The sequence below is a fragment of the Carcharodon carcharias genome, chromosome 4 (assembly GCF_017639515.1).
Source record: "Carcharodon carcharias isolate sCarCar2 chromosome 4, sCarCar2.pri, whole genome shotgun sequence".
In the NCBI taxonomy this organism is placed as follows: domain Eukaryota; kingdom Metazoa; phylum Chordata; class Chondrichthyes; order Lamniformes; family Lamnidae; genus Carcharodon; species Carcharodon carcharias.
In genome coordinates, this window is record NC_054470.1 from 156,211,064 (window position 1) to 156,237,085 (window position 26,022).

The 26,022-nt window shown below is 40.4% G+C and overlaps 1 protein-coding gene across 3 annotated transcripts in view; it reads left to right on the forward strand.

Moving 5' to 3' along the window:
- Positions 1–19: 19 nt before the first annotated feature.
- The window catches only part of utp15 (UTP15 small subunit processome component), a 33,257-nt gene continuing 7,254 nt past the window's right edge, over positions 20–26,022 (forward strand). Inside the window, exons 1-12 of one of the 3 annotated variants that reach the window (XM_041185943.1) lie at positions 20–135; positions 3,396–3,535; positions 4,053–4,145; positions 5,478–5,662; positions 7,589–7,767; positions 8,294–8,419; positions 8,921–9,056; positions 10,592–10,676; positions 11,083–11,235; positions 12,011–12,112; positions 15,069–15,202; positions 19,866–19,924. In XM_041185943.1, coding sequence (XP_041041877.1) covers positions 3,446–3,535; positions 4,053–4,145; positions 5,478–5,662; positions 7,589–7,767; positions 8,294–8,419; positions 8,921–9,056; positions 10,592–10,676; positions 11,083–11,235; positions 12,011–12,112; positions 15,069–15,202; positions 19,866–19,924 — 1,342 coding nt within the window. In that variant the 5' untranslated portion in view covers positions 20–135; positions 3,396–3,445. Of the gene's footprint in view, positions 184–2,246; positions 2,264–3,395; positions 3,536–4,052; positions 4,146–5,477; positions 5,663–7,588; positions 7,768–8,293; positions 8,420–8,920; positions 9,057–10,591; positions 10,677–11,082; positions 11,236–12,010; positions 12,113–15,068; positions 15,203–19,865; positions 19,925–26,022 lie in introns of those variants that run through there. The other 2 variants (XM_041185942.1, XM_041185944.1) reach the window with 2 other exon arrangements.

Below are 26,022 nucleotides of genomic sequence, written 5' to 3' on the forward strand. Positions count from 1 at the left end.
AGAATTCACGTGCTACTTTAACACAGTAGCAAGCCTCATAAGCTGCTGTCCGTGTGTTGGTACTGATAAAGTTGATTGCGAGGGGCGGAGATGACGTAGCGGGGTTGGCATGGCGGCTGCTGGTGGTGAAGAAGTGTGAGTGGAGCCGCGTGAGTGGCAGCGCGGGCCGGTGCCCTGGTGACGGTTAGTGTTTAAAAGGCCGTTGGCGTTTGAATGACTATACGTAATTAAACGGTCGCTGGGCCGCGCTGCTTTAGGTTTTGCGAGATGCAGGCGATGCGCTGTGCGACGGGGGTTAGATTGTTACCAGCATCACTCCGCCCGTAGATTCCTTACCCCCTCCCCCAAGTAAAGGCGCAGTGATCCCCATTCTGTAATTGGCGAGGTGTCCGCTATTATTTCTCTACCTCCGACCCAAGCGGTAGCCGGCAGAAACGATTTATGATGCTCTAAAGGCAGACCGAAACGTTACCGGGTTTATTCCCCCTTATAACATCATAGGATGGTTATACAGCATAGAAAGAGGCCATTCGGCCGCCTGTCCTGTCCTTGCCGACTGTCTGCAAGAGCAACTTACCTAGTCCCCCCCCACCCCCCCGCCTTTTGCTCAAAGCGCTGCAATTTTTTTGTTTCATTTAAGATGTTTGTCTTATTCCTTTTTGAAAGCCACGATTGAATTTGGCTGTACCAACATTTCAGGGTGCATCCTATTTCCAGATCCTAACCACTCACTGTGTAATAAAAGATTTTCCTCATGCTGCCTTTAGTTCTTTTGCCATTCGTCTTACATTAGCGTCATCTGATTCTTGACCCTTCTGAAAATAGAAACAGTTTCTCTCTAGCAACTATAATTTTTATAATAATCAGTGATCTAGTGAGTACTAGATGGTGATAAACTGAGTTAGCAGCCTCTTATTCATTGTGCTACTTAGAACCATAGAACACTACAGCACAGAAAACAGGCCATTCGGCCCTTCTAGTCTGTGCCGAAATATTATTCCGCTAGACCCATTGACCTGTACCTAGTCCATAACCCTCCAGACTTCTCCCATCCATGTATCTATCCAATTTATTCTTAAAACTTAAGAGTGAGCCTGCATTTACCACGTCAGATGGTAGCTCGTTCCACACTCTCACCACTCTGAGTGAAGAAGTTCCCCCTAATGTTCCCTACTCTCTACATCTCTTGATTTTGAACACATCTATTATGTCTCCTCTCAACCTTCTCTCTTTAAGAAAACAACCCCCGCTTCTCCAATCTATCCATGTAACCTTAGTCCCTCGTCCCCAGAATCATTCTTGCAAATATTTTCTGTGCCCTCTGCTTTTATTGCAATGCTCTATTCTTCACAGCTGCAGCTTATAGATCAACTAGGAGCAAACAGTTTGTTCGGGATGGGGTTGGGGTGGACAGCTGCCTTGGTGATCTCAACACGCTGGTGTCATCACTTGCCATTCACTGGGCACGGTGGACTCTCACCCCCGAGGCAGAAGGCTATGGGAGCCACTCTGGACACTTGAGCACATCATCTGGGCTGATACTTTAGTGCAGCACTGTTGGAGGTGCTATCTTTTGGATGTGACATTAGCGTGAGGCACCATTTGCCCTCAGATGGATATAAGGATCCCATTACACTATCTCCAGTAGAACAGGGGCTTTCCCCCCAGTATCTTGACCGATGTCTAGCTTTCAACCAACATCAGTAGTGTATTAGCAATGGATAAACGATTGGTTAACAGACAGGAAGCACAGATGGAGATAAACATGGCATTTTCAAGTTCTAAGACTGTGACTAGTGAAATGCCACAAGGTCCACAGCTATTTATAATCTAAGTTAATGACTGCTGAATAGACCAAGAATAATGTATCTTAAGTTTGCTGACAATACAAAACTAGGTAGGAACGTAAGCTTGAGAAGGACACCGGAGTCTGCCAAGAGGTATAGATAGGTTATGTGAGTGAGCAACAAGGTGGCAGATGGGGGAATAATGTGGGGAAGTGTGACTTGGAACAACAACTTTAAATCACAATCACATACTATCTTTAACACCAAAGACGTTACAAGTTGTTTTATACAGGAGAGAAATAGATAAAAAGTTGAGCAGGGTGAGCCCTGGTGACAATTTAAAAAGGTGACCTAAAACTTGGTCAGAAAGATGGATTTTGAGAAATTTTTTTAAGGGTGAAGTAAAAAGAAGAGGAATTGAAGAGTTTGCATGGACATCCAGAGAACAGGTGAATAGAATTACAGCGCAGAAACAGGTAATTTGGCCAAACTAGTCTGGTGGTTATACTGTTCGAGTCTCCTCTCATTCCATCTGCATCATCTCAACCTTTCAGCATCTCTTTCTATTCCCTTTTCCTTCATATGCTTAACATGTTTCCCTTTAAAAGCATCCAAGCCCCTGGCCTTAAACACTTTTTATGAAAGAGCATTCCATATTCTAACTACTCTGGGGATAGAAACTTCTATTTCCCTGTTAGATTTATTAGTATCTACTTTGTATTCATGTCTTGCATTTATGAAACTGAGGCAGTCTCACTGCTTTATAAAGAAATTATATAGACAGGATTGGAATGCATCTTTTACTTTCAGCTATCTAAAATCCCTAGAAACCCTTCACTTAACTAATTTCTCCTCTTTTTAATAGCCTCATAAACTATTTTTTTAACCTTGCTTCTGGTTCTGCTAAACTGCTGCTCCTTTGAATGCTTTTTATGTTTAAAGGTGCTACAATAAATGCAAAATGTTTGTGATGTCAGTGGGTATAGCAGAGGATGCTCAGAATCAGCTGGATGTTGTGATATTTTTTAAAATGGTAATTTGTTCTCTTCCCTAATGATGGACTGTTTGTAGGCCCTTGAGCTTCTGTAGAATGGTTCACAGCAGGAAAAAGAAGTCCAATTGTGTTTTTAAGTCCAAGTTCTTACTGCGTTAAAAGAGATGCTGAAACTAGGAATGAAATGTGGTTGAAAATTGATCAAGCAATTCATATTTATGACAGTATTATAGGCCTCCAAAGATGGGGAACCTTGATTTATACCATGTCCAGAAAAGTTTACTGTTTGCACTGCAGTATAATGATCTTATACACTCTTTTATCTTAATCAGATCTTTATTAAATTATTTAAAGGAGTTGAATGATAATCGTGATAAGGCCTAAAGAAGCTGCTTGTGCTGCTAGTCTGTTTGTGATATCCACTTTCAAACTTAAATTGCAAACCTGTGCGATATGGTCTCTAGTCAGTAAGCCATGTCAGCTTTATTGTAAGCATTTACTTTTGTATAGCAGTGCTTGAAAGAAGCTTATCAGATGACTTGATCTCGTCAGAAAAAGACAAATTAATACTGGCCACTAACTAATTTGTATTTCAAATTTTGATTTTTTTTCAGGTGCCTAAGACAGTAGTGCATCTTCTGCTAGGATTAAAAATTGGAAGACAATGACTTCGTACAAACCAACTGTGATTCAGAGCTACCCGAAATTTGGAAAGAAGGTCACTAGAGACACGTTATACTGGAAAAATTATAAGGTAGGATTAGAATGGATGATCTTTGCTGCTGCTCAAAGAGCAGAATCAGTACATGTGAGGATATTATGCACTGTCTTTATTTGTTGTCGTTGCAAATACTAACATTCATCACTCTTTGCCTCCTTATTTAAGCCATTTGGCCAGTTTCCTCAATGCCACTGTTCCACATACAGTGACTGCAGCATTTTTAGCTACAGTTGAATATTTCACTGTGGCATCCATAAATATTACAGAATTACCAGTCCCAGATATTTCTGAGCTCAGGGCTCCTTAATGTAAAATGTTGAAATCACATATATTTAACCTAGTGAGAGATTTTTCATGTTTATTTACAGCTTATTAGACTGGGAATTATGTGAATCATGATATTTTAAACTCACTATCCACATCATTGAATTTTGAGACATTCCATATCTTATGCAAAGGAGCCCATCTGTACCCCAACATCACCAACATATGAAACTGTGCACCTGAGGGAAATACCAGTAATGGCCCAACCTTATCATCTTTGTTTCAGGCTCCAGTTCAAATAAAAGAGTTTGGTGCTGTGACAAGCATAGATTTTTCTCCAATTGCTCCCTACAACTATGCAATAACTGCTTCCACAAGGGTGAGTCCAGAACACTAATTCTTATCTATAAAAAAATGAAATAAAATTAAATTTGACCAACTACTCTTAAATAATGTTATTTCACTGTATTATATGGCAGTGCTGGTCTATTTCTGTGAGATTTTCCATAAGTATTCATATCTGAAACCATATTTGTGCATTAACCATTCCAGTGTTCTGTTATGAAAGGTATAGTTTCACTTGTTAAGACATTTCATTTAGAAACTCTGCTCTACAACTTCTGTGTTTTTAGTATCAGTCGGGAGTAGCTTTTTTAAAAAATAATCTGGATGGATAAATATGTTGCATAAGATTGAAGATTGTAAAGATAGAGATGAACAAACATTTGAGGAACAAATGCTCTTGCAATAGTGGAATCATTTGTGGAACATAATCGGTCAGGATTGTTACATTAGCTTAGTATTAAGGTATTTTTCTAGATAGTCCTTTAGGATTTGGGAAAAATTTCACAGAACTTTAAAACAGAGATTGAATGAGTTGTGTAGGGTTTGTGACAGACCAAATAGTCTTTGCAGAAGAAAGCAAATTTATATAGTATCTTTCAGGACCTTAGGAGATCCCAAAGTGCTTTTCAGCCAGTTTTAAGTATTTTTGAAGTGTAGTCGCTGTTGCAAAGTAAGGGAACATGGCAGTCAAATTTGCATATAGCAGGGCCCTTGAAACAGCAGTGACTAGGTAATTTCTTTTTAAAGAAATGCTGGTTGAGCGATAAATATTGGTCAAGCCACTTGGCGAACTTCCTTGCTTTTGTAGAAGATACCTTGGCAATTTTCAAACCACAACAGGGGGCATCAGTTTAATGCCTTGTCCAAAAGACAGCACCTCCGACAACCACACAGCAATCTTTTAACACTGCAAAATGTCTACATGGATTATGTGCTCAAGTCTTTGGAATGGGTTTTAAACCCACAGCCTTCTGAATTGGAAATGAGATGCTACCAGTGAGCCAAGCTGATATTTGTTAGTTGAATGACCATTTCTTGTGTATGCTCTTCAGCCTCTTGGTTGTTGGGAATTTAGTTGTTGGCTCCTGAGGTTGCCATGGTTGCAGTAATATGACAGACCTTTCTCAGTGTTTGTCTTTCAAAATTTCTCAAATTTAAGTGTCGATGCCCTCATTGTTGAGGTGTCCTCATTATTACTTGCAATTCTAGGTGTAGGTTCAGTTGGCACTAAATTAAGCTTTTAAAAAAGAAACTTGGTGAGTTGTATGATTGGTACCTTTTCACATATGTTTTTAAAAATGATGCTGCACTGAGTTCACGACACATTTGATGGATAAGATTAATAACATCAATATTTATTGTTTAGATCCACATATATGGTCGATATTCTCAAGAACCCATAAAAACGTTCTCCCGATTTAAGGACACAGCATATTGTGGTACGTACAGAGATGACGGGAAGCTGCTCGTTGCAGGCAGCGAGGATGGCATTGTTCGCCTTTTTGATGTTGGTGGCCGAGCAGCACTCAGACAGTACAGTGGACACACGAAGTAAGTTGTTTTCTAGGACCAGAATTGGAGGAGAAGGTAACTTGTGTGGCTAAATACTGTTGATGATGGACATTTGCCATTTGTTGGTCTTGGGCTTCATTTTGAAAAAGTGGTTTCACTTTGGAAGAAATTTGTAAATCAATATTTTGCCTAGAGTGGAGATCACTCTTTTACATGTCCCTTCAGAGTGAGGATTCTTTTTGTCTGTCTCACTGATGATTAGTTCTCTTTGTGCTCCAACTTTTACCTGGGCGTTATTTATAAAGGCCAGCATTTGATGGCTCCAGCATGGGCTCTAAAGCTGAAGGTGCAATTGATTGCCTGAAATATTTGGTTGTGAAGTCATAAAGGGTTCAATTTTGAGAAATCCTGTAAAATGAAGGTGGCAATTTGGCCTGTTGTGTCTGTATCAGCCTCTTGTTACAACAATCCAAAACTGATCCCTGCTGTATCCTCCTCCTATCCCCTGTATCATCTGCTTTCAATGTTTATCTGAAACCTGAGTGCTGTAGTTTCATAGTAGAGCTACTATTAAGTCCATATTAATAATTGGCCTCTTGTTAGTGGTGTGCAGTTTATGTTCAGATGGCTTTTAAAGTACTTGTAAGTGTTTTTAACAATTCTGTTTGAATTAGCCATGCGTGTGTATACCTGTGTGTGCTCTGTGTGTGTGTGTGTGTATTCCATCCTATCCTTTCTTTCCAGCTTAATTTCATCAACTTTGCCTCGATTTTCCATCTTTCCCTCATTTCCACATGGTCCATCACCATTTTCCCCTTCCCTTCCTCGACTTCCCTATCCTCATTTCTGGATAATATCTACTATAAGCCCACCTACTCAAACAGCTATCCCACTTATACTTTCTTCCACTCCACTCCCTATAAGGACTTTATTACATTCTCTGAGTTTCTCCATCTTCATCGCATCTGTCTGATGATGTCATCTTCTATACTAGTGCTGCCAATGTTTCTTCCTTTTTCTTGACTGAGGATCTCCCTCCACATGGATGATGGGATCCTCAACCATGTCTGTTTCATTTCCCACACTACTGCTTTTGTCACTTTCCCTCCTTCCCAGAACTATTATAAGGTTCCCTTGTCCTCACTCTCCACCAAACAGTCCTTTTGTGTTAAGCAGCTAATTAATTATACTTTAATATACATTGAGAATTGCTAAATTGTTGAAGTTTTTCATCTTATACTCATCAGGACAGATGCAAGAATTCTAAATTTCAAAGGCACAACAATTTACACTGCAGGAGAAAAGAGGTGCAGATTTGTTAGCAGGTCGCCACTGATTGGTCAAGACATTGCCGTGGCGAATGCACCAGGGCGCTATTGTTTACGTGTGCTTTTGTTTATTCAAAAAAGGTGCAATGTATGTACATATTCCTTTTGCCTGCAGAAGACAGTTCCTAGTATATGAATATATGTAGCATCAAGTGAGCTATATTGTGAGCCCAACTGATAATCTTAAATTGGTTGTTGGTGGAATTCTTAGCACACTTGGAATTGTTCAGCAAGTGCTGCCCAACTGTGGGATCACATCTAATGTTAGACATTATGTTCTGAGTTTTGCAAGCACAGGCTGGTTGAGTACAGTCAGGGCTCTGCCTATTGCGAACGAATAAATTGAAAAGGCCTAATCAGGTTACATTGGCGATATAAGCAAAATAATATGGTTGCTAAAAATCTGAAATAAAAACAAAAAATGGTCAGAATATTCAGCAAGTCAGGCAGCATCTGTGGAGAGAAATAGAGTTAAGGTTTCAAGTCAATGACCTTTCATCGGAACAGAATGGAGAAAGTGTTGGCGAAAGTTTGATACTGTGAATAAAACCCAGAATAAACTTGTTCATCTTTACAATATTACAAATACAATTATTTACAATATTATAACTGAGTCTTGATAAAATCTTTTTTCCAGAGCAGTTCAAGTCACTGCGTTCACATCTGATAACTACCGCTTGATGTCTGGATCAGATGATTATTCAGTCCGGCTTTGGGATATTCCAAGCTCAACAGAACTTCACTGCTTTAAAGAGCATACTGATTATATACGGTGTGGCTGCACCAGCAATTTGAATGCAGACCTGTTTGTTACAGGTACAGTATGTAGTTCTCATTGGAACAGCAATCTGTAATTGTCAAAAGTTATTGAGGTAGGGAATGTGGATTTGAGGCAACAGTGAGATCAGCCATGATCTAACTGAATGGTGGAGCAAGCGCGAGGGGCCGAATTGCCTACTCTTGCTCTTAATTCATATTTTTGTATGCAAATAGTGTTCAGTCATCATCTTTCTTTATTTTTCAACTTCCACTAAAGCAACCTATCAACATTCAGCTCATCGCTAAATATCTCTTGGGTGCTATTACTTTCCAGCCTGCCTTTCAGTGTCTTGTCTAGCTCTTTGTAAGTGCAATATAATTCATTGCTTAGCTTCTGCTACTTGTGCTCTGGTTTCTTGCAGTTATTGACATTGAATGTGGGAATTGGAGAAAGTATTTTCGCTGGTCCTTACATACACACATTTGTGATATAAGTGCATCAGTGTTATTCACATTCTGCCCTTTTGATGCTATGCAATGAAGCTATTCTCCCAACAATTTCTAATATTCTTCCTTGTAATAGGTTCTTATGATCATACAGTGAAGGTATTTGATGCCCGAATGGATAAAAGTGTGATAACTATGGAACATGGGCAACCAGTAGAGAGTGTATTGCTTTTTCCATCAGGTGGACTTCTGGTATCAGCAGGTCAGTATACTGTGGTTGTTTAGAAATTTGGGTTCTAAACTAGTGGAGTTTTTTATTTAGCTGTTGTGCTAAATATAATGGAGCCAGCTAAGGCAGCCTACTAGTTTTGATTGAATTGACTGTCTTTCATATCCTCTTCCTCTCTCCATGGTCTCCATTGGCAATGGATCAATATATTGTGTCAGATACATCATAAGGCACCTTGTAACCTGGAGAATAAACCAATTCTTGTTACTATACATTCCAGTCTTTACAACTCACAAAATATTTCTCTGTTTTGTATTCTTCGTAACTTTTTCTGTAACTGCAAAAACGCTGATGTAGTTACTGATATTTTGGAGTCGTCCTGTGCAATGGCTTATAAAAATTTATTCCTTTATAAAATCTATTTATTATTCAGCATATTTTTCTCAGAAAACTTATCTACCTTCTTGATAATAGCTATAGCTTTCGTGTATGTGCTTGTTAACTGTCCCTTCTAATCGACTTTTCTTTGTAAAGGTGGCCGGTATGTAAAAGTCTGGGATATGTTGAAAGGAGGACAGCTGCTGGTTTCATTACGAAACCACCACAAGACTGTCACCTGTCTATGCCTGAGCAGCTCAGGACAGAGGTTGCTCTCAGGCTCTCTTGACAGGTAGGAAACTCATTGTTCTCATTGGAATCAGTATGTGCATGGATGCAATTTTGCTTTTTTCCTAAAATAGGTATTGGTTTTGGTTTGTTTCAAATATCATGCGGAGTTTCATCCTAAGAGTTTACAGATTAAAAATATTTAAATTTTGAAAGGTTTTAATGAGCTAAATGGGGAACAGCTATTTACATTAGTCAGCAATTAGAGGGTGTAATTTAAGATCATTGAAAGGAAAGGCTGGCAGATTTATGGTGGTAGAAACGGACAAATAGGCTTTAAAGTGGAGTGGGTAAATATTTTAAAAGCATAGAAGATATTGAATTGGGACATTGGATAACTCTCCTAGTACAGGGCAATCATAATGGGCTGAGGGTCCTCATTCTGTGCTTTAAAAGTCAATGATTTTAAGATCAAAGAGCTTCCATATATGTGAATTTTGTGGCAGTGTTAATTGCAGTGTTGACTTTTTAAGTCTGTGTTGTAAAAATAATTGTTTTATTGTGAGTGCTCTTTGGTATCTTGTTTTCTAAGTAGTGTTACAATCCCCATAGAGACTGATAACTTCATTAAAAATCTGAAATCAAAGTGACAACTTAAAGGAATCTCACAACCAGATTTCAAGTTGGAAAGGTTTTGCTGTAACAAGCAAACTAAAATCAAAATGACTAAACATTACTTAGGCAATAAATACTCTAAACTACTGAAAAGACATCCTCTATTAGTTTTAGCCCACTCAAACCTCATGCCATATTTATACGTTACAGCCATTCTCCACAGAATTGCTGTCTTTACAGGAAACTGTCCAACGTTACTGTCACGTTCCAACAGATTCACTTCACCCTGTTTTGCTGAGTCATGATATCCAGTTACCAGTAAAGGTCTTTTCCTTCAGTCATTTGAGAAATCCCGAACCAACCTCCAGCAGTATGGCTCACTCCAGAGATTCTTTACCCTGGCCTTGCCAGCACAAGTCTCCCAGGGTCATAAAATTTCCACATCTCAACCAGAGAACGTCTTCCCATCCACGTTCTGTCTGGAAGTGAACAGGTTAAAAACAGCCTTTTTCCCTCTACTGACTGCAGCAGCTGCTGTTCCTGTCCCCCTCTCCACGACATCTCCCTGTCTCTCTCTGTCTGTCTCTCTCTACCCCTCCCCCCCCCCTCTCTGTCTCTCTCTCTCTCTCTCTCACCCTCTCTCCCCTCCCTCACTATGTGTTCAGGGTTTTCTTTAATCAGACTGCCTGAGATTCTGTAAGTCTGTACAAAGCAAGAACAGCTCCCTCCTTGTGTGAAATAGGCACTTGGGTTTCAGTGAATCTTGAGTCGAGCCTGCTGTCCCTGTGGTAACCATCACCTGGCCTGTTCCTGGGCAAAGTCCAATACAACTTCACACCAACCCTCTTTTCCAAAGCATCTATTTACCTTAAAAGAGACAGTCCAAAACATAACTATCTTATAAAGCCTCACATTCATAACATAATGCTAGCATTAAGCTTTTTTGTGTTTACACTTATAATATTTTAGAATCTTAATTTGCAGGCATGTCAAAATCTATAGTACATCCACGTACAAAGTAGTCCACAGTTTGGATTATGCAGCAGCCATTCTGAGCTTGGCTTTAGCAGTAAGTATAATTTGTTTTTGTTACGATATGTGTGATTATGACCTTTCCCAAGCATATTCAGAGTCACATAAATCTTTTTGCTGCACCTGCACCTTTTGAAAGTTGTATAGAAAAATGTATTGCTGTGTAAAGCAGTTTCTGTGTGGCAGCAGAGCTGAGATTGATTATATTTGTAGCTACTTATCCACACTTAAGTGGGTGTGTTTTACGGCAATAATTGCTAGATAGTGATCAAGAGTGATAACACAAAGGAACATTTCTCCCCTCCTTCCCAAAGCTCGGAGACTAAGGCCAGTTGTAATGTCACGTTTTCTAAGCAGTAAAAAGGTTATAAAAATAGTAAACGCTAGTAGTGGTTCAGCCTACTTATACAAAAATACCTTTCTTAATTTAAATTTTAATTTAGCCTGAAGATGAAGCCATTGTTGTAGGAATGACTAACAGTGTCTTGAATATCCGGCATCGGAAACGCAATGAAAAGAAGCTTGAAGTTGCAAATAAGAAGAGGGGACCATCCTACAGATACTTTGTAAAAGGAAAAGATTACATGCCAAAAAAGGTGAGATGTTTGTAAAATGGCAATCTTTATTTTTGTGTTTGTCTACTTGTAGAAAGATCTGAAATTATGTACTTCAACAACTGACCTATGATGGATGCTCTACATCAATTTTTCTCTTTTTATTTGGTGGTCAACTTTAATTAAGTTTAATTTTATTTGTAAAATGCACTGGAATGTTTTGTCAATGTGGACAAAATCTCTTTTAAAAAATCTTCTGCAAAGTGCAACTAGGGATAGGCAGTAAATGCTGGCCCAGCCAGCAAAGCCCACTTCCTGTGAATGAATTTATAAAAAAGTTTTTACATGACTCTCCTCAACTTTTTTTAAAACACCATCAATGATCATCTGGCCATTTACCACCTTGACCATATTCCTTTACTGTTTCCATCCACCTTACTCCCACCCCATGCTTGACCACTTGCAAATTCTAATCATTTTCTGTTATTTTGGCAGTCTGCATTGATCCCTTGTATCTACTGTTTATTTTGTTACATTAATTATTAGTATATGTTCCACACAGGTGTCGGCTTAGAAACTTGCATCTTACTCTGGAATTCATTGTTGCTGATTAGATGTGAATGATTTCTAGAAGCTGTTTCCCTTCAATACAATTCAAGTATTTTGTGTTTAGAAAAAATGGATCACCTTTCATGCTGAAAATATGAATTCCTGTTGCTTACTTTGAAAAATAATATTTGCTCTGCTAATAATTAACCAACACTTTTAAGCAATATTTTGCAAAAAATTTATGTGTCATGTTTCTTTTATTTTCTAGGATGATCTTTTGGTCAGTAAGCCAGTGAAGTTGCACCTGAAGAAGTATGACAAGCTGTTGAAAAGTTTCCAAGTGTCCCTCGCACTTGATGCTGTATTGGAGGTAAAGTGCCCTCTTTGACTCCACAATGCACAGACTTTGGTTTGCTTACCAGTATTTAAGTGTATTTTTGACAGTGAATTACACAGCATAATGAAAGGGAATTTGATTTCTTTTTCAACTATGGAGTATATCTTCAACTTCAACGTGAATTGTTTTTGCTGTAAAAATAATGCCAGCAAGCAGTTAGGAAGGCAAATAGAATGCTGGCCTACATTGCAAGAGGATTTGAGTACAGGTGCAAGGATATCTTACTGTAGCTATACAGGGCCTTGGTGAGACCACATCTGGAGTATTGTGTGCAGTTTTGCTCCCTTTACCTAAGAAAGAATATGCTTGCCGTAGAGGGAATGCAGCGAAGGTTCACCAGACTGATTCCTGGGATGGCAGGATTGTCATATGGGTTGTATTCACTGGAGTTTAGAAGAATGAGAGGGGATCTCATTAAAAGGTATAAAATTCTGACAGGGCTGGACAGACTAGATGCAGGGATGATGTTTCCCCTGACTCGGAGGTGGGTTCTAGAACATGGAGTCACAGACTCGGGATAAGGGGTAGGCCATTTAGAACTGAGTTGAGAAGAAACTTCTTCACTGTAAATGGTGAACCTGTGGAATTCTCTACCACACAAGGCTGTGGAGGCCAAGTCACTGAATATATTTAAGAAGGAAATAGGTAGATTTCTAGGCACTAAAGGCATCTGGGGGTATGGGGAAGGAGTGTGATTATGGCATTGAGATAGAGGCTCAGCCATGATCATATTGAACGGCAGAGCAGGCACAAGGGGCCGAATGGCCTACTCCTGCACCTATTTTCTATGTTTCTATGATTTTGCTGCCAAAATAGCAGGTTAATGATGCAAGCAAAAAACTGCGGATGCTGGAAATCCGAAACAAAAACAAAAATATCTGGAAAAACTCAGCAGGTCTGACAGCATCTGCGGAGAGGAATACAGTTAACGTTTCGAGTCCGTATGATTCTTCACCAGAACTAAGGAAAAATAGAAAAGAGGTGAAATATAAGCTGGTTTAAGGGGGGTAGGACAGGTAGAGCTGGATAGAGGGCCAGTGATAGTTGGAGATTGCCAAAAGATGTCATAGACAAAAGGACAAAGAGGTGTTGTTGGTGGTGATATTAGCTAAGAAATGTGCTAATGGTGACATTAAGGGTCGAAAGCAGGACAAGCAAGGGACAGATAGCCCTAGTGGGGGTGGGGTGGAGGGGAAGGGATCGAAATAGGATAAAAGGTAGAGATAAAACAGTAGATGGAAATACATTTAAAAATAATGGAAATAGGTGGGAAAAGAAAAATATATATAAATTATTGGAAAAGGGGGGATCGGAAAGGGGGTGGGGATGGAGGAGAGAGTTCATGATCTAAAGTTGTTGAACTCAATATTCAGTCCAGAAGGCTGTAAAGTACCTAGCCAGAAGATGAGGTGTTGTTCCTCCAAAGATGCATGTTGTTATTAACATGTAAATCCAGAAATTTGTGGCAAAGAAGAGATACCTTGTGAGTCACTGCAAATTGCTGATCATTTGTGCTGCTTGCAAAAATGGCAGTTCACCCTTAACCTCCTTGTGAGTTTCATTAAGTTGCTGAGTTAGTACAGTAATTGCCAATTAAACCTACCTTAAAGTTAGGGCTAATACTTACACTGTTAAAGCTTGGCCTAAATAGCCAAGTGGTTATGGTACTGGGTTTGTAACCCCCAGATCAAGAGTTCAAATCTCACAATGGCAAACTATGAAACAATGTAACTTCATCTGAAACAGATGGAAACAGGTTTACTCAAAAGAGTATCAAGAGTTCAAATCTCACAATGGCAAACTATGAAACAATGTAACTTCATCTGAAACAGATGGAAATGGGTTTGTACTCGAAAGAGTTACTTACACTGTTAAAGCTTGGCCTAAATAGCCAAGTGGTTATGGTACTGGGTTTGTAACCCCAAGATCAAGAGTTCAAATCTCACAATGGCAAACTATGAAACAATGTAACTTCATCTGAAACAGATGGAAACAGGTTTGTACTCGAAAGAGTTACATCTTAGCTTGGCCTAAATAGTCAAGTGGTTATGGTACTGGGTTTGTAACCCCAAGATCAAGAGTTCAAATCTCACAATGGCAAACTATGAAACAATGTAACTTCATCTGAAACAGATGGAAACGGGTTTGTACTCGAAAGAGTTACTTACACTGTTAAGTACCCTTTTAATGAGATTCATATTCTTGCAATGCTCAGCTAGGAGATCCAAAAATAGCACAGAAAATCTGAAAGAAAATTTAATATACTAAGTATTTCTAAACACAGGAAAGGTAGGGGCAGAGAATAGAGATCTGAGTAGCAATATTAGGGCAATCTGGACACAAAAGGATCAGGAAATTTTAAATGCAAGTGAGTTACACCCAGATCACTTACATTTGTACTTTATGCTTGTTCAAAATTCAATGTGCCTGGATCAGGCCATGCCCACAAAACTGGCTGCACAGCCAGGTCAAAATTGAGTGATAGCACCAATTTTTGCAGCTACTCCAGTTCAAAAAGATAACAGTTTGAACTGGATTTTTATGTTTTTGTTTTCTCTTGATGGTTCAGCAGCAGTTCCCTGAAACGGACCTTGCCTTTTGAATCGAATCAAGAATCTGTATCTCTTCAGTATTCTCCACATACAGAGCTGTATGACCAAAGAACTGGCAATTTTCCTCCCTGCACTGACTGAAAACCTGAAACTTTTCTGATCTGTTTAGTTCAGTTGTTCACTGAGTAAACTCATTGAACTACTACACAGCTGGCCAAACTATGTTTAAAATTTACGGATTGAACACTGTTGTTTATATTGTATACCTTGCAATGTTCACAACTTCTAAATTCACTGCTTCAATAAGTCATAATGTGCAGATTCAGTGAGAGTTTGAGATCCTGTGCAGTTCTGAACTGAGTAATATTATCATGCAGACAAAAGTCAGGATGAAGACGCCGGAGATTACCACAGGAGTTATGCAAGAACTTAACCGCCGAGGGACGCTTCAAAATGCACTTGCAGGAAGAGATGAAAAACAACTTAGCACTCTCCTTAGCTTCCTTATCAGGTAATGAAACTTCATCTTTGTATGTGCTTTTCAGAACTATACACCATAGGCATGAATTGTCACAATTAAATTGCTTAACTATTTGCTTAATTTCTTAATCTGACTTTTGCTCTTTTAGTAACAGGTGTAATGCGTTTACCATGATGTAAATTGCATGAACATGGGTTAACAGTGCTCATGCTAATAACAGAAGTCCTGGCATCAGTAATATGTTAATTGTTCATAGAAACTAGGAGCAGGCGTAGGCCATTCAGCCCTTTGAGCCTGCTCCGCCATTCATTATGATCACGGCTGATCATCCAACTCAATAGCCTGCTCCCGCTTTCTCCCCATACCCTTTGATCCCTTTGGCCCCAAGAGCTATATCTAATTCCTTCTTGAAAACATACAATGTTTTGGTCTCAACTACTTTCTGTGGTTATGAATTCCACAGGCTCACCACTCTCTGGGTGAAGAAATTTCTCCTCATCTCAGTCCTAAATGGTCTACCCAATATCTTCAGACTGTGACCCCTGGTTCTGGACTCCCCCACCATCGGGAACATCCTTCCTGCATCTACCCTGTCTAGTCCTGTTAGAATTTTATAGGTTTCTATAAGATCCCCCCCCATATTTTTCTGAACTCCAGCGAATATAATCGTAATCGACTTAATCTCACCTCATATGTCAGTCCCGCCATCCCAGGAATCAGTCGGGTAAACTTTTGCTGCACTTCCTCTTTAGCAAGTACATCCTTCCTCAGATAAGGAGACCAAAGCTGCACACAATAATCCAGGTGTGATCTTACTAAGGCCCTGTACAATTGCAGCAAGACCCTGTTCTCAAACCCTCTGGCAACAAAGGCCAACATACCATTTGCCTTCTTTACTGCCTGCTGCACCTGCATGCTTACCTTCAGTGACTGGTGTACAAGGACACCCAGGTCTCGTTGCACATTCCCCTCTCTCAATTTATAGCCATTCAGATAATAATCTGCCTTCCTGTTTTTGCTACCAAAATGGATAACCTCATATTTATCCACATTATACTGTATTTGCCATGCATTTGCCCACTCAGCTTGTCCAAATCACACTGAAGCATCTCTGCATCCTCCTCACAGCACACCCTCCCACCCAGCTTTGTGTTATCTGCAAATTTGGAGATATTATATTTAATTCCCTTATATAAATCATTAATATATATTGTGAATAACTGGGGCCCCAGCACCAATCCCCGCGATACCCCACCATTCACTGCCTGCTATTAGGATAAAGACCTGTTTATTCCTACTCTTTGTTTCCTGTCTGCCAATCAGTTTGCTATCCATCTCAATACACTACCCCCAATCCCATGCTCTTTAATTTTACACACCAATCTCTTATGTGGGACTTTGTCAAGAGCCTTCTGAAAGTCCAAATAAACCACATCCACTGGCTCCCCCTCATCAACTCTACTAATTACATCCTCAAAAAATTCCAGTAGATTTGTCAAGCATGATTTCCCTTTCGTAAATCCATGCTGACTCTGTCTGATTCTGCCACTGTTTTCCATGTGCTCAGCTATTAAATCTTTTATAACGGACTCTAGAATTTTCCCCACTATCGACATCGGGCTGACTGGTCTATAATTCCCTGTTTTCTCTCTGAGTCCCTTTTTAAATAGTGAGGTTACATTAGCTACCCTCCAACCTGTAGGAACTGTTCCAGAGTATATAGAATCTCGGAAAATGTCCACCAATGCATCCACTATTTCTAGGGCCATTTCCTTAAGTACTCTGGGATGTAGATTATCAGGCTCCGGGGATTTATCGGCCTTCAATCCCATCAATTTCCTCAACACCATTTCCCTTTTAATACTGATTTCTTTCTTTCTTCCCATGCATGATGTGAAATCTGGAAATTGGACTCAAAGTGCATTTAAAGTTATGCTGGTTAGGTTGCACTTAGGATTTCTACTAAAATTCATTTGCATAATAAACTTAAAATATTCCATGAACCAGCATAACCCTGTAGCATAATAGAATATAATTTGTATTCTTCGTTGTGGCAAATGATGTTTGCCAGGCGGACCAAATCCACAAGGCAAACCTGGCCGCGCTATCACAATGATTTTGCAACTTGTATTTATTACAAGAGGATGAGTGCACTGACTTCAGAAGTAATAAGTCCACCAAGATCTTTAGAGATTTTAAAAATTAAATTAAAATATTATTAATAAAGTAAGAAGTTTCAAGCACATACATAAGACTACAATTACTTATTACTGTAACAAGTCCTAAAATTCCTAATTGTCCTGACTCCCAGTTACACATCTTCTAAATAGTCCAAAATAGATGTTAGATTTAAAACAAAACCAGCAAGTTAACACAATACCCACTTGACAGTGGAATTCCAAATGGCATTTCCCCATCTTCAGTTTCACTATATGCAAATGGCTAAAGGCTTCATTAAGGCTAGTTCATACACTCCTGTTAGATCTTACTTGTCCTTCCCCCACATAGCCTTTCATTCTCCTTTATATATGTTTCTCTCTTTTTAATATGTAAACTCTATTGTTCCATATGTCTTTGGAACCGTATCTTCCTCACAATATTAAAAACTTTCATATTGCCAATATTGGCAGTAACCTTTGGGAAAAATAAACACACTGCTTAGCCTTGCCTCTCTGGCTAGTTGTGAACAGACTAAGATCCCTTTGAAATCCAAATCCCTTCATTTATCTAAAACTGCTAATTCCCTTCACACCTTACATGCTAAGCCAGCATCCATGTTTACTCATTACCATGTCAAACACCTAGCTTCTTTTGATGATTTCAAACTTACAGTCTACTTGACTAAAAATGTAATTAAATCACACAGACAGACCCAACTCTACTTACCTCCATCAGCCTACTTGAGAATAAACCCAAAAAATATTACAAAAATTATTATATTTTTGTCACAGATGTATTTAAAAATGGTCATCTGGTACAATAGAAACATAAACATAAAACAGAAAATAGGAGTAGGAGTAGGCTTTTTGGCCCTTCAAGCCTGCTCCACCATTCATTATGATCATGGCTGATCATCCAATTCAATACCCTGCTCCCACTTTCTTCCCATATCCTTTGATCCCTTTCGCCCCAAGAACTATGTCTAACTCCTTCTTGAAAACATACAATGTTTTGGCCTCAACTACTTTCTGTGGTAGCGTATTCCACAGGTTCACCACTTTCTGAGTGAAGAAATTTCTCCTCATCTCAGTCCTAAATTTCTATGTTTCTATAGATATAGCTCTTGGGGTGAAAGGGATCAAAGGGTATAGGGAGAAAGCGGGAGCAGGCTATTGAGTTGGATGATCAGCCATGATCATAATGAATAGCAGAGTAGGCTCAAAGGGCCAAATGGCATACTCCTGCTCCTACTTTCTATGTTTCTAAATGGTCTACCCCGTATCCTCAGACTGTGACCCCTGGTTCTGGACTCCCGCACCATCTGGAACATCCTTCCTGCATCTGTCCTGTCTAGTCCTGTTAGAATTTTATAGGTTCATGCATTTATCACCAAAAAATAAGCATTTGTAATAAGGGTGTGCACTCCTCTTGTGAAAATTACTTTCTACCATTCAGCTGTTTCATTGATACACTCATATAATTTCTTCAGAAACTAATTAATTTTCATTATGAAAAGCATTCTAAATGTGCCTGTGGGCATAAGAAAATGAGCACAATTTGAAGAACCTTTTCTAACCAACACAGTTGGCGGTATCTCACAATTTTGACCTGGCTGCATGGCCAGTTTTGTGGGCATGCCCTGATCCAGGCGAAATGAATTTTGAACAAGCGAAAAACACAAATATAGGTGATCTGGGTGTAACTCATTGTGTTTAAAATTTCATGATCCTTTTGTGCCCAGATTGCCCTAATATTACTACTACAATCTCTATTCCACACCCCAACCCTTTCTGTGTTTAGAAATACTTAATGTATTCAAATTTCTTTTACATTTTCTGTGCTACTTATGGATCACCTAGCTCAGATGACCATCCAACAGGCCTTTGTTGTTGTCTAGTAGGTGCTCGAGTGTTCTGACTTTGCTACTGCTCTTAGTGATACTGTATATAAAAAAGACTTGCATTTATATAGCAGCCACAGGATGTCCTAAAGTACCTTACAGAAAATGAAGCATATTCATCATTATAATGTAGAAATGACACATCCAATTTGCACACAATAAACTTCTACAAAAAGCAATGTGTTAATGGCCACATAGTTTTTTTTTAATGGGTTGAGAGATGGCTTTTGGCCAGGACACTGGTTTTCTTTGAAATCATATTCACTTGGTAACCCCTCTCCTCAACAACTTGCTTGAGATTAGAGTTGCTGCATCACAGACTCAGTACCATGCCTTACTACTCTTAACAGAAAATTACAGTCATGGTGCATTACATTAACATGATGTTCCCAGTGCGTAGAGAGTTTATATGCTTTAACAGCTATTGAGATAATCGAAAACCTGAAAATTCTGCCTTGGTACCCTAGAATTGTTGCCTGTGCTGTAGTACTGAAATGAGGAAATATGAAATCTTGTAAATCTATTCATCAAAAACATAAATGTTGAGGTTTATTTGGCACAAAGATCATACTGCTTCCTCTTGTAGAGTTCTGGGCACAATTAACATTTAATGGCTTATCTTCATATTTTTAGGAATGTTGTTGATCCAAGGTTTACATCTGTTCTAATAAATGTTGCAGAGATTATTATTGGTAAGTATTTTTTTCTTTCTCTTGTACCCCAACTTTTAATATTAATCTTCAACTTGCTGCCTCTCTGACATAGATGGAAAACACAATGTCACATTCACTGTATACACTGAGGACATCTACCTCACCACTTTCTCTCTTGATCTTTGCACTGCCTCTGATTTGTCATGCTGTTTGTCCAAAATCCAGTATTGAATGAGCAAAAAAACTGCCAACAGGAAACAGAGGGTAGCCATAAATGGGTCATTTTCTGGTTGGTGGAATTTAACGAGTGGTGTGCCACAGGCATCAGTACTGGGGACTGAATTTTTACAATTTATATAAATAACTTGGATGAAGGGACTGAAGGTATGGTTGCTAAATTTACTGACTACACAAAGATAGGTAGGAAAGTAAGTTGTGAAGAGGGCATAAGGAGGCTACATAGTGACAGGTTAAGTGAGTGGGCAAAGATGTGGAAGATGAGGTTTAATAGGCAAATGTGAAATTCACCATTTTGACAGGAAAAATAAATGTCTAAATGGTGAAAGCATATTACCTAAATGGTGAGAGGTTGCAGAGCTCTGAGATTCAGAGGGATTTGGGTGTCCTAGTGCACAAATCACAAAAGGTTAGTATGCAGATACAACAGGTAATTAGGAAAGCTAATAGAATGTTACTGTCATTGTGAGGGGAATTGATTACAAAAGTAGGGAGATTATGCTTATACAGGGCACTGGTGAGACCCCATTTGGAGTACTATGCACTGTAATGGAAGGATGTAAATGCGTTAGAAGCAGTTCAGAGAAGGTTTACTAGGCTATTACCAGGAATTGGCAGGTTGTCTTATGAGGAAAGGTTGAACAGGTTAGGCTTATATCCACTGGATTTTAGAAGAGTAAGAGGCCACCTGATTGAAATCTTTAAGATCCTGAGGGGTCTTGTCAGAGTGGATGTGGAGAGAATGTTTCCTCTTGTGGGAAAATATCGAACTAGCGGTCACACTTTAAAAATAAGGGGTTGCCAGTAGAAAGCACTTGTCCTTGTTTTTCCTCATCCCAGAAAGATCAGCAAGATGGGAACTTGTTATGTGGGTAAGAATGAGCCTACTTTGTAGCAAGTACTTATGCATTTTTATATTGTTTTAAAGATAAGTCCAGTAAATGGATGCATTATTCATCAACCAGACAATATATTTTCCACAATGCTCATACTGTGATAGAAATGCATGTGCACTCTCCATGTTGACTTTAGTAGTTTTATTGTACCAGTCAAGATTTGTAGTTTGTCTATTGTATTCCAGGTAATAACACACTCCAATGTGTTCCAGGTAATATATCTTTGAGTCTGCATGTTTGCAGTTCCGTATTTTGCTGCTATCTTCCTCCTGTTTTAATCCTTGGCCAGACCACAGGACATGGGGGAGATCCGGTTAGAGACCAATAATGTTTTGCTTAAAATAGATAAAGTTTAAGATTCAAGAGGCTAAGTGAATAAAACCACAAGCCTCCACGGGTTTTGACAAACAAAAATAAACTTTGCTATCCGAGTTCAGAAAGATAAAATAATTTGCAATACCTATCTTACACTCTGACATTTGAAATATGAGGTATATGTGAATTAACAGGTGAACTGAGGTCGGGCACACAACACTACACAGTAGATGACAGATGTGACCAAAACAGATTCCATGAATTTCTCAACAACCCACCCAGACGTTTGTCACGTTGTGAGCCAACCAATCTCACTGAAACTTTGTCTTTCTTACAAGGGTTTCAAGTCTCCATATTTCATGATCTCGCCTTGGCATTCTCTCCAAAAGTCGCTCCTACTTGGAAGGCTTCAACGACCTCACAGGGTTTCAGTCTCACCTTCCAAGATTCTTTTCCCCGGATCTCCGAGCACACTCATTCTCCACCTACCAAACACAATTTTAGATCTTCAACCAAGCCAAGCAGAACACCACTGTTCCACAGGGGTAACTTTGCTCGAATGGCCCGCAGCACGGAGTCGCCAATCTTAGGCTGCCTTCTCGGACCTTCAGGGCTTTTCTCACACCCACTTCAGTCAAAGTCATTTGGAACTTATTAATCTGCTCCTTTCTTTAATTTTATAAGACCATAAGACATAGGAGCAGAAATTAGGCCATTCGGCCTATTGGGTCTGCTCTGCCATTCAATCATGGCTGATAAGTTTCTCAACCCCATTCTCTCGCCTTCTCCTCGTAACCTTTGATCCCCTTACCAATCAAGAACCTATCTATCTCGGTCTTAAATATACTCACTGATCTGGCCTCCCCAGCCTTCTGTAGCAATGAATTCCATAGATTCACCACTCTCTGGCTAAAGAAGTTTCTCCTCATCTCTGTTCTAAAAGGTCTTCCATTTACCCTGAGGCTGTGCCCTTGGGTCCCAGTCTCTCCTGTTAATGGAAACATCTTCCCCACGTCCACTCTATCCAGGCCTTTCAGTTTTCTGTAAGTTTCAATCAGAACCCCTCTCATCCTTCTAAACTCCATCAAGTATGGACCCAGAGTCCTCAAACGTTCCTCGTATGTTAAGCCTCTCATTCCTGGGATCGTTCTCGTGAACCACCTCTGGACCCTCTCCAGGGCCAGAACATCCTTCCTGAGATACGGGGCCCAAAATTGCTCACAATATTCTAAATGTGGTCTGACCAGAGCCTTATAAAGCCTCAGCAGCACATTCCTGCTTTTATATTCTAGTCCTCTCGAAATAAATGCCAACATTGCATTTGCCTTCCTAACTACCGACTCAACCTGCAAGTTAACCTTAAGAGAATCCTGGACTAAGACTCCCAAGTCCTTTTGCTCTCCAGATTTCTGAATTCTTTCCTCATTTAGAAAATAGTCTATGCCTCTATTCTTCTTACCAAAGTGCATGACCTCACACTTCCAACGTTGTATTCCATCTGCCTTCTTTGCCCATTCTCCTAACCTGTCCAAATCCTTCTGCAGCCTCCCCGCCTCCTCAATACTACCTGTCCCTCCACCTATCTTTGTATCATCTGCAAACTTAGCCAGGATGCCCTCAGTTCCTTCATCTAGATCATTAATGTATAAAGTGAAAAAGTGTGATCCCAACACTGACCCCTGCGGAACTCCACTAGTCACCGGCTGCCATCCTGAGAAGGACCCCCTTATCCCTACTCTATACCTCCTGCCAGACAACCAATCTTCTATCCATGCTAGTACCTTGCCTCTAACACCATGGGCTCTTATCTTACTGAGCAGCCTCCTGTGCGGCACCTTGTTAAAGGCCTTCTAGAAGTCCAAGTAGATAACATCCATTGGCTCTCCTTTGTCTAAGCTACTCGTTACCTCCTCAAAGAATTCTAACAGATTTGTCAGGCATGACCTCCCCTTGATGAAACTATGCTGACTTTGCCTATTTTACCATGCACTTCCAAGTATTCTGAAATCTCATCCTTAATAATGGACTCTAAAATTTTACCAATGACCAAGGTCAGGCTAATCGGCCTGTAATTTCCCGTCTTTTGCCTCACTCCCTTCTTAAACAGGGGGGCTACATTAGCGATTTTCCAGTCCCCTGGGACCCTCCCTGACTCAAGTGATTCCTGAAAGATCACCACGAACGCCTCCACTATCTCTTCAGCTATCTCCTTCAGAACTCTGGGGTGTAATCCATCTGGCCCAGGTGATTTATCCAACTTCAGACCTTTCAGTTTTCCTAGCACCTTCTCCTTGGTAATGGCCACCATATTCACCTCTGCCCCCAGCTCTCTTGAACTTTGGGGATGTTACTCGTATCTTCCACCATGAAGACTGACGCAAAGTACCTATTCAGTTCCTCTGCCATTTCTTTGTTCCCCACTACTACTTCTCCAGCATCATTTTCCAGCAGCCCAATGTCCACTTTTGTCTCTCTCTTACCCTTTATATACTAAAAAAAACTATTTTAATCTTCTTTTATATTACTGGCTAGTTTACCCTCATATTTAATCTTCTCCCTCCTTATTTCTTTTTTAGTTGTCCTCTTTGTAGGCTTCCCAATCCCCTGGTTTCCCACTGCTCTTCGCCGCATTGTATGCTTTCTCTTTAGTTTTTATGCCGTCCCTGACTTCCCTTGTCAGCCATGGTTGCCTCGTCCTCCCTTTAGTATGCTTCTTCTTCCTAGGGATGAATATTTGCTGTGTCTCCCAAATTACTCCCAGAAACTCCTGCCATTGCTGTTCCACTGTCTTTCCTGCTAGTCTCATCTCCAAGTCAATTCTGGCCAGCTCCTCCCTCATGCCTCTGTAGTTGCCTTTATTCAACCGTAATACCGTTACATCTGATTCCAGCTTTTTCCTCTCAAACTGCAGAGTAAATTCTACCATATTATGGTCACTGCCTCCTAAGGGTTCCTTCACCTTAAGCTCCCTTATCAAATCTGCCTCATTACACATCACTAAATCTAGAATTGCCTGTTCCCTAGTGGGACCACCACAAGCTGCTCCAAAAAGCTATCTCGTAGACATTCCACAAATTCCTTTTCTTGGGATCCACAACCAACCTGATTTTCCCAGAACAAAAACAGAATTACCTGGAAAAACTCAGCTTTTGCTTCCAATCTCCACCCCTCCATCATTTTCACGTGGTCCATCTCTGACATTTCCCTTCCCTTCCTTGACCTCTCTGTCTCAATCTCTGGTGATAGACTGTCCACCAATATCCATTACAAACCCACCGACTCCCACAGCTACCTCGACTACAGCTCCTCACACCCCGCTTCCAGTAAGGACTCCATCCCATTCTCTCAGTTCCTTCGCCTCCGTCGCATCTGTTCTGATGATGCTACCTTCAAAAACAGTTCCTCTGACATGTCCTCCTTCTCCCTCAACCGAGGTTTTCCACCCACGGTCGTTGACAGGGCCCTCAACCGTGTCCGGCCCATCTCCCGCGCATCCGCCCTCACGCCTTCTCCTCCCTCCCAGAAACATGATAGGGTCCCCCTTGTCCTCACTTATCACCCCACCAGCCTCCGCATTCAAAGGATCATCCTCCGCCATTTCCGCCAACTCCAGCATGATGCCACCACGAAACACATCTTCCCTTCACCCCCCCTATCGGCATTCCGTAGGGATCGCTCCCTCCAGGACACCCTGGTCCACTCCTCCATCACCCCTATTCCTCAACCCCCTCCTGTGGCACCACCCCATGCCCACGCAAAAGATGCAACACCTGCCCCTTCACTTGCTCTCTCCTCACCGTCCAAGGGCCCAAACACTCCTTCCAAGTGAAGCAGCATTTCACTTGCATTTCCCCCAACTTATTCTACTGCATTCGTTGCTCCCAAAGTGGTCTCCTCTACATTGGAGAGACCAAACGTAAACTGGGCGACCGCTTTGCAGAACACCTGCGGTCTGTCCGCAAGAATGACCCATACCTCCCTGTCGCTTGCCATTTTAACACTCCACCCTGCTCTCTTGCCCACATGACTGTCCTTGGCTTGCTGCATTGTTCCCAGTGAAGCCCAACGCAAACTGGAGGAACAACTCCGACTAGGCACTTTACAACCTTCCGGACTGAATATTGAATTCAACAACTTTAGGTCTTGAGCTCCCTCCTCCATCCCCACCCCCTTTCTGTTTCCCCCTTCCTTTTGTTTTTTTTCCAATAAATTATATAGATTTTTCTTTTCCCACCTATTTCCATTATTTTTAAATGTTTTAAAATCTTTTATGCACCCTCCACCCCCACTAGAGCTATACCTTGAGTGCCCTACCATCCATTCTTAATTAGCACATTCGTTTAGATAATATCACCAACTTTAACACCTATGTGTTCTTTTGTTCTATTGTTGTTGACATCTTTTGATGATCTGCTTCTATCACTGCTTGTTTGTCCCTACAACCATACCCCCCCTCCACTTTTTTCTCTCTCTCTCTCTCTTTCTCTCTCTCTCTCTCCGCCCCCCCCACACACCTTAAACCAGCTTATATTTCAACTCTTTCTTGGACTCGAACGCAAGTTCTGTCGAAGGGTCATGAGGACTCGAAACGTCAACTCTTTTCTTCTCCGCCGATGCTGCCAGACCTGCTGAGTTTTTCCAGGTAATTCTGTTTTGTTTTGGATTTCCAGCATCCGCAGTTTTTTTGTT